General features: G+C 40.0%; 1 protein-coding gene across 2 annotated transcripts; it reads left to right on the top strand.

The window, feature by feature from the left end:
* The first annotated feature begins 709 nt into the window (after nucleotides 1-709).
* CCNL2 (cyclin L2) lies at nucleotides 710-8,902 on the top strand. Of its 2 annotated transcripts, none has more exons than XM_010083528.1 (10): nucleotides 710-780; nucleotides 1,062-1,171; nucleotides 1,442-1,562; nucleotides 2,811-2,875; nucleotides 5,666-5,765; nucleotides 5,851-5,955; nucleotides 6,192-6,333; nucleotides 7,114-7,231; nucleotides 7,320-7,412; nucleotides 7,542-8,902. In XM_010083528.1, exons 1-10 carry the CDS (start codon nucleotides 712-714, stop codon nucleotides 7,894-7,896), a joined length of 1,278 nt encoding a protein of 425 aa, XP_010081830.1. In that variant the 5' UTR covers nucleotides 710-711; the 3' UTR covers nucleotides 7,897-8,902. The 2 variants fall into 2 exon arrangements, with proteins under 2 accessions (XP_010081830.1, XP_010081831.1); XM_010083529.1 differs by having other exon boundaries at nucleotides 712-780; nucleotides 6,192-6,337; nucleotides 7,100-7,231; nucleotides 7,542-7,959.
* Nucleotides 8,903-9,238: the final 336 nt, after the last annotated feature.

Raw genomic sequence — 9,238 nt, 5'->3', positions numbered from 1 at the left:
AGGGCTGCGGCCTTCCCCGCCCGGCTGGGAGCAGGAGGAGGATGATGTAACCGTCTTCCTGCGCCGCCCCCGCCGCCTCCTCCGGCCCCCCGCCTCCTCCTGGGCAGGACAGCGGCTCCCACAGTGTTTTAAATTTGTTTTTAAAACTGGGGTTTGCGGAAAGAAGGAGTTGATAGATTCCTTTGAATGGTAGTGACCTCAGAAAGGCTTCGTTTCCTGGCAAACGGGTTCTTTGCTCTCTGGGTGTCTCCCAGCTCGTGAGGCTCAGCTACTCAGGTTGGGTTCTGAGTAGATGGAAATCATAATATCGTTAGATTCCCTGCCCCATCCATGCTGAAAAAGTAGTTTTTCTAGCGCACTGTCATAATTTTCAGTTTTATTGGGTTCTGGTGTTTGGGTTGTTCAGGTTGGTTTAGTTTAATTTAATTTGGAGCATGTTTTCGTACATCATAAAATAAGTTTGTGATTTAATGTATGTGTTTGACTTACAGATAGGATTTGTGATGTTGTTAGCATTTTGGGCAACTTAATTGGTTACTGAGGCAAGGGTGCCAGTGTTCTTTAGATACCACCGAACTTACTCCCGTAGTTAAATATAGCTTAACTACTCTTCTGGGTCTTAAATCTGTTGAAATCTTTCTAGGTAAGTTATTTTTGGAACTGGTAGTTGTTTGTTAATACCTGTTGTGGTTACTTCCTTTTTAGGTGGCGATGGCAACAGGACAGGTGCTGTTTCAGCGGTTTTTTTATACCAAGTCTTTTGTGAAGCATTCCATGGAGGTAAGAAAGTATTTTATAACATGCATGGCTACAAATGTTATTTAATTTTTGATTTATTTTGGCAAGTTATCAATTTATATGTGGTTAGAGTGTTGGTAACTGTCCGGTAGATTTTACTTATCAACGTGATTTTACAAAGCTACATAGTACTGATTTTGTCAAATTTTTAGTGTTTCCTTGCTTTACTGCCATTGTCTCTTGTTATCCCTCCTTAAGATGTTGGAGGCGATCGGTTCCTGATTTGAGCAAAACATCAGTCTCTTGCAATACTTGTATTTCAGCATGTGTCAATGGCCTGTGTCCATCTGGCATCCAAAATTGAAGAGGCACCAAGACGCATAAGGGATGTAATTAACGTGTTCCATCGGCTTAGGCATCTACGGGAAAAAAAGTAAGCTTCGATTTTGAAATAATCTGAAGTATTTATGTTGTGTTTTGATTATTAAACTTCGTGAGCAGATGATAGTATCATTCCCTGTTTCATAAATCAGGGAACATCTTGAAGAGATCTCATGAAAGATAAAAGTGAGTTGACCCATTTTATTGAATAAATATTTTTGGTGTTATAAATAGTGATGCCTCTTATTTTTACATGAACACAATTTAACCTGCATATGAATACTCTTTGAGATTATGTTCAGAATTTGAAATTGTCTTGCAGAAAACCTGTGCCTCTAATACTGGATCAAGAATACGTGAACTTGAAGAATCAAATTATTAAGGCTGAGAGAAGAGTGTTAAAGGAATTGGGATTTTGCGTTCATGTAAAGCACCCTCATAAGGTTTGTACTCTGTAAGCTAACTTTATAATCAGTGTTTCATGTCCTATAAATGCTTTGAGTAGACAGCTTAATGGCCTGGAAGCTGTGTGGTTTGTACATGATGACACTAGTTAATTCGGTAAAGCTAGTTTATGATCCCGATGTCTTTCTCATTTAAGAGATTCTTACTAGTTGGTCTTTATCGCTGCTGAGTGACGACTGGAGGTGGATGCAGATGCTCAGTATTCCTTGAAGTTAAATTATATAAGTAGGTGGTTTTTGTGTTAGCAAACATCAGCTAAACATAGATTCTTAAGCAGAAAGGAATTTGGAAACCTAGGGTTGTGATATCCTCTTATCAGAAGCACCATGTGTCATGATCAGTCCTTGTGGAAACACGCTGAGGTTATTAAACCTGTTTGAGCTAGTTAGCAGTGTTTCTTGTGTTCTGAAAAGTACACTTTGGCGTGAAGGGCTTGACTAGAAATGAGACAATTCTTAATATTTAAGTATCACATGTCAGACTAGGATGATACTTGGAGGATGTAACAACTGCAAATGTCTAAGCTGGTGCTTTAGTACTGTTGGCATTATGCCTTAAGTAGCTAAGTGTGATAAAAGAACCTCCTACTTCTGTGCCAGCAGAACTTGGGATTTTGCTCTTCCTTTCTCTAAAAAATACTGATGTCTTTTAAGGTCTTTTTAAGCCTACTTGACTTTCAGAATTCCCTCATATTATCAGTATCCCAGAGGACAATTGTACTTGTTTGTTAATTGATATGAATTTTTGCTATTAGTCTTTGTCTGCATCCTTGTTTTCCTTTCAAACTTAAGAAAAAAAAAACTAGAACTGAATAAATGAACGACACACGTTAGATCTGTTCTTTGCAAATCCTGTAACACTTCTATTACTGCCTATTGCAGCTAGCGATATTTTCTCCCAAGTTACAGCTAAAAAGGAATCGGGAATTGTATAGGAGAACATGCCTAGCTTGAAAAGAGTTGAAGACACGACATCTAGATGAATAGGATGATGACTGAGCTCAGAAGATGGAGAGCTAGGAAGGTCAGAGGTGGTTGAGTGACAACTCATGCAGACTTTTGCATTGGAGAGCAGAAGCTGTGTGGATAAACACTGGGGATGTTGCAAACACTCGTGGAGTGTTTTAGGCATTGAAAGAGTTAACAGATGCCTCGTGGATGTCCCTCTGAAATAAACAGGTGGCTCTCAAGATTCTTGTTAATAACTCAATAACCCATATCTTCCAGATAATCGTTATGTACCTTCAGGTATTAGAATGTGAACGTAACCAACACCTGGTCCAGACTTCATGGTAAGTTGATTTTCTTTGTTTTAAGAGACCAGCAGGGGCAGTAGCAGAAATATGTCACTTGAGGCACTCTGGGCAGCATTGCTCAGAAATGATTGTGGGCCACACCAGGCAGCTCCAGTGGTTCTTGGTGTGCTCTTAAGTTAGAGGCACTGTTTTAATGGTAAGGTAGCTTTCCACCCTGACTTCTCACTTCCCTCCTCTCTGCTTTCATGTTTCAGCTAAAGGGAAAATGTTGAGTGGGTTAGAGGGCTTTCTTGGTTTTTTGCTCTTCAGAGAAAACTAAGTGTAGTTAAAGTCTGTTACCAGTGCTGGGAAATGGCTTCTCCCAGGGCTGGAGCTTGATTAAAGGTGTATCAAAAACTCAGCACAGATAAATTTCTTTTATCTGTATGGATAATGCAAGATGTCAGCTTCTAAGACTGGATAAACTCAAATGTTTTCACATTTGCCAGGAAATGTTCTCTGCCTTGTTGTGCTCATTACAGCAAAGATTTGCTTGGGGTTGGGAAGCTTATGTAAAATTCCCGGTCTTAAACTTAACGAATAGATAATGCTTTTAAACAAGAATGCATTTTAACAATACTGTGGTTGAAAAACCTTTAGTGAATCCAAAGATCATATTTCTGCTGACTGAACTGTCTGGTACTGTGACCTGTGTGTAGAGAACCAGTTTTGACTTTTCTTTTCTGTACTCTTTTAATCAAAGGGTAGCCTCTGAGGGTAAGTGACTAAGACTTCTCCTCTGCTGCCCAAGCGCTATGGTGCAGGGATAGCTGCCGTCTTCAGTCAAACCAAAGCAGGCTCTACAAAGAGAAGGCTGACTCTAGACAGGTGGTATATACGTGATAGTATAGTAACTGGCCAACTGCTTCTTGTGCTTCTACTGTTTGACTTTTATTTTTATTGTGCATTTTGACTGTTTATGTATATTTTATAACCTGATTGTTCTGAAAGATTTTTAATGTTATAGTTAATGGTTAAAATTATGTATTATTAAATGATAAAGCAAATTAAGGTGGGATTTAAGTCTTAAAGGGATGGATTAACACAATAAAAACTGAAATCTAGTTTCCATTTGACATCTAGTTAGAACATTTGAGTAGAAGTGTGAAGCCTGGAGTCAAATGTAATACTTAGGGAAACTTCCCACTACCAGATTTCTCAGTACCATTGCATGAAGTACTTGAATGTGACTTACGGACTACTTGTTACCAGTTTTCTACTTGTTACGAAAGGAGAGGTAGGTGAGGAGGAGGGATGAAATAACCCCAGTGGGGAAGTGGTTCAGATGTTACAATAACTTATTTGTCTACTGCTGCTTGTTGCTTCCAGTACCTGAGAAGCGGTGGATATCCAGTATAATTGGTTTTTGAAATGTGTTTTTACAACATAACCTTTTTCTTAAACTATTGTGACAAGGATTCATTTCCTCATGTGTCTGATCTGAGCCCACAGGGGAAATAGCAGAAGCCAGCCCTGGAAGCAGGCGTGTTTTCAATTTGGCAGATTACAAAAAGGCTGTATGACTTCCAGATGTTTGAAGTACCACTTTTCTTTATCGCTTCTTTTGCCAAAAGGTTTGTTCTCTCATTGTAGTTGGACAAGAAAAGTAGGTTTTGAAGTACCTTTCTCCCAGAAGGATGAGCTGATGCTTAGCATTGGTTTTCTGGGGTAGTAGTTACTCTTTGTATCAAAAAGAATGTAAGACAACTGGGGCAGGTGGGAGTTTGATACTCTTGGGGTTCAAGTTCCTTTTGTCTCTCCTGTGTAAACTGGATACAAGCCTTTGGACTGTGGTCTCTGGCTTGGATGCCTTGGGGGTTAGTGAATCCTTGTATACTGGGTACCCACATGGTTAATCACTACTTTCAGAAAGTGTATTATTGAGGACTGTCTATTGTGTCGGGTTTTAGCTTTTCCCCATCTGATACTTTGCTTGACATATATGTTCTGAAATCTAGATCTCTTTAAGCACATCAACTGACAGATTCAGAGGAAGTTACTTTATGTATTTAATATTTAGAAAAAATAATGCTTAAGTGTACTGACTGGAATATATGCAATATTTTACAGTTTTCTCATTCTATGAATATTCATTTTAAGCAACCTTACTGAAATGGGACAATTTGGAAACCGTATTTCATGTGCCAAAGAGGAGATCTACTTGAATACGGAGTATTCTCCTGCATTGATGTTCCCAAACACCCTGATTTCTTCTATGGCTGCTTTTTGTGTCAAAAGGAATTCTGTTCTGGATGGGAAATAATGCTTCTGAAGGAAAAAGGACCCCTTAAATCTCCAGCAGGAGTTGACGCGTGCTGAAGTGGACTGGATTTTCATGGGAGGACTCCTACAGGAGCGGCAGCTTTCAGTAAACCATCTGGGTTCAGCTCTATTGCAGAGAAACATATGAACCTAAAAATTTATAACTTATTACTTCAGTTTATATTGTATATTGTCTTGATGAAAATAACTTGTCTATTGCATGAGAGCAGGCCAGTAGAGCTCTAGAAGGAAAAGTGAGGTTAAAATTGGTTCTCTTTTTCACAACTGAATTTTCAGCAGTCAGTCAGTCAAACTTAATTTCTGTGACACATCCCTCCCCTTGAGGGATTTTTTTTTAGTATAATGATTCAACTTTTCTTTAGATTTACAGGAGTATAACATTGAAGTCTAGTGACTGTATGCAGACAGAAATAGTCCTTGTAGAAGTAAAAACAAAACAAAAACCCAAAAAACACCCAACAGCTTTGCAGTGCAATGCAACTTTTCTGATATCCTGTCTTTCAGGAATTACATGAATGATAGCCTGAGAACAGATGTCTTTGTAAGATTCCAGCCAGAAAGCATTGCCTGTGCTTGTATTTACCTCGCAGCTAGGACGCTGGAGGTGAGCATGCAGTTCCAGTGATTTCAGGTTTGTTAGGTCTTGTAATAGAAGCAGAAAACTGAATGTGTCTCCCCCTCCTTTTCAGATTCCACTTCCTAATCGTCCTCACTGGTTTTTACTCTTTGGAGCAACCGAGGAAGAAATTCAAGAAATCTGCTTAAAAATTTTGCAACTGTATACTCGGAAGAAGGTTTGTTGCTTTTTCACTTTGTGAACTTCCACTAAAGCTGCAGCTTAGAACATGAGTTGGAAAACCTTATCGCATTTGAAACTAGCTGCCAGCCTGGTGCACTAAGTGGAAGAGGATAGTAGTCACAGTGTCTGAGTGTCTCTAGATTTATTTTTTTTCCTCCCTTTTCCCTGTAAGTGAGGAAGCAGAAAGTATTTTTTAAAATTTAGTCATAAGGGGAACTCCTGTGTTCACAGGTTGATTTGTCTGATCTGGAAAGTAGAGTAGAAAAGAAGAAATTAGCTATCGAAGAGGCAAAAGCACAAGCTAAAGGTCTGGTACCTGAGGGAGTGCCAAGTTTGGACAACACATCAGGATTTTCCCCTATCCCAAAAAATGGTAAGTAGTGGATAACTTGTGTTTGGTAACTCGCATTTTAAATCACGTTTACCCTTTTGGGATGCAAATACAGTGTGGTTGGTTGGTTTGTTTGTTTTTTAAGCTGGCTTGTAGCAACTATTCAAATGTCAGAGTTTGAATAGCATTGTAACTTTGTAATTTCTTGAAACAGATAAAGGCTAAAACCAAATTAGTCTAAAATTAAGGCTAGTTTAAACTTATATAGTACAGGGACTTGTTTTGATGTGGTTTTGGCAGTAAATTTGAACAAATACTTGCAATGGGCATGTTATGCTAAAGCAATATTAAAGCTTGGGTATGATTAGGAACTCTGGCAGCAGTAGCATTTTTGGGTGGCGGGTGGGGAATATTTTCCTGCATACTTGGTGTGAAGTTTCCAGTCTGGTGCCTGTCTTGCCGAGAAGGTAACTATCATCTTGCTCCTCTGTTTGCCTTTAAAAGGTACTGAATAACTGGCAAGAAAAGGAAGTTGCTGTTCTGCCTTCTTGAAGTGGCTTTGGAAGCAGTGTGGTGTTATTGTAGTTAATTAACTCCCTGGTGTTACTTCAGTATTTTGGCAGAAATGTTTCAGATTAACTTCTGCCTTCTGTGAACTTCACCTGATCTACTGGTGGGTGGCTGTATGTGCATCCGTGTGTGCACATAGATACGAACTACCCAGATGCAGTACTGATGATTACAGAGATGATGAAACAGGGTGAGGGGAGCTTCAGTCCTTTCGTACTTTCAAAATAAAGTAACAAAGGGTTGTTTTTCTAGAGTCTCCAAAAGAGGTTAAAGGAAATAAGCCTTCACCACTACCTGTTCAGGCAATGAAGAATGCTAAGAGGAAAACAGAAGGAGCAAAAAGAACAAGTTCAAATAGCCCAGTAAACGGGTAAGGCTTTCGTAACAAAGCAGCTTATTTTTTCCTATTACTACTTTAAGCAAAATAACTTTTTATAACTGTTTGTTGTCTCTTGCAGTGTTCAGAAAGGAAGAGAAAGCCGAAGTCGAAGTGGAAGTAGAGATCAAAGTTATTCAAGATCTCAGTCCAGATCTGCATCCCCAAAGCACAGGTATGTGCTGTTGTAAAAGAAAGGCGTGCTGCGAGAAGCTCCCAGACTAAAACTTCACAGAGCAAGCTTTGGTCGTTTTTCAGCAAGAAATAACAATCATGTGCTTTTTCTCCTGTTCTTTTTTCATAGGAAAAGTGAAAGTTATTCCACATCAAGCGGTTCCAAATCCCACAGCCGTTCCAGGAGCCGCAGTGACTCTCCTCCAAGACAGTTCAACCATAGTTCTAGCTACAAAGGTTCCAAAGTGAGAAGTTACAAGAAATCAAAAGACTACAAATACTCAACACACAAACCACGGAAGTCGCGTAGCAGGAGTTCCTCGCGTTCCAGGAGCCGATCCCGGGAGCGCTCGGACCATTCAGGGAAGTACAAGAAGAAGAGTCACTACTATAGAAATCACAGGCATGAGCGTTCCCGCTCCTATGAGCGAGCAAGTCATCGCTATGACCGAGAGCATCCTGGCCACAGCAGGCATAGGCGATGAATAAAACAAAAAATTCTTTCCTTTGGAAATTAAGCAGTGGAGCTCTTCCTCATTTGATCTTTGCGGCATCGGGCTAAAACCTGGCTTGTGAACTGCCTAGCTTGAGTAACCTCCATTCTCTTGGCAATTCCATACTTAATATTGTGAATCCAAAGGAAAGATACTAATGAGACAGGATGATGTGAAAGACTTAAATCTGATAAATGTCTTGGTGACTGTTCTGCTGGAGTGTCACCTTGTAACACTGCAGAGCTCGTCTCTGGATGCTCCTACACCCACTCTTCAGTAATTCACATACCGTGGTCCTGTGGGGTGTCACTTGGGCGTTCAGTTCTGCGAGCAGGACCCCCATTGCTCGGTAGCTGGAGTGCTGCGCTGAGCAGTCCTTCCCTGCGGAACTAGAAGGCTCAAGATGGTTCATAAAACCATTGGAGTGGGTTGGTGCTAACAAAGCTGTCTTTTCATACTGACTCAGTTATGTTGTACAAATGTAAGGTGACTTTTTTAGAACTGTTGCCTATATTAGGTTATCTATGTGTATATATATTTTGCAGTGTTACAGTACAGTATGGGAGTACGGCCTTCCTAGCCTTTACACTTTCTCCACGATGTAAATAAGCATTTGTTTAATACAGGTGGAAGATATATACAGAAAATTCAAAACTTGAATTCTATCAAAAGGCTTGTGTAGAAAATTCTGATAAATGTGAAAGTATTTAGCTCTGTGTATTGAGAGTAGTATATTTTTCTGTGCAATGCTGTGTGCAGGCCACCAGCTCGTCAGGCATTTCCTATATATTCATTTTAAGTGGTTTGAAATTCTTTACTCAGGACCTTTGACACTCTGAAGAATCTGTAGTTTGTCAATCTGCATGCTTGTTGAAGAACAGAGCATTTAAAAAAAAAATAAGCAAACCCCCACAGCCCAGTAGTATCAGTTCTAGTGGTATATCTGAGCTGTTACTCTCGTGCTCCCTAATTTCATTAAAGTATTTGATTTTCTATTCAGTTTACTTGATAGTAGTTTCTTATGAGCTATACCACTGTGCCTACTCATAAGGAAAGGAATTTGGTGCTGGATGAAAAGATTGTCCCATTGTAGTAGATTTAAGACCAGCCTCAGTTGTTACACCCTGAGTATAGGTGTAGTAGATGTCACGCTGGGCTCATCCCAGAGGAGCGGACTAGTGAAATAGCTGCTGCTGCTGCAAGTGGATCTGACCAGAACCACTGCCTCCGGGTGAAACTTCCTCTCCCCGCTCCAGGGGACACAAGCTGCACGAGGGTTTTTGTGGTCAGTCTTGCAGGTGACTCTTCCAACGCTTCCTTTCAATCCAAGCCC

The sequence above is a fragment of the Pterocles gutturalis genome, unplaced genomic scaffold (assembly GCF_000699245.1).
Source record: "Pterocles gutturalis isolate BGI_N339 unplaced genomic scaffold, ASM69924v1 scaffold50310, whole genome shotgun sequence".
Taxonomy (NCBI): Eukaryota; Metazoa; Chordata; class Aves; order Pterocliformes; family Pteroclidae; genus Pterocles; species Pterocles gutturalis.
This window is presented reverse-complemented; position numbering and strand designations above follow the sequence as displayed.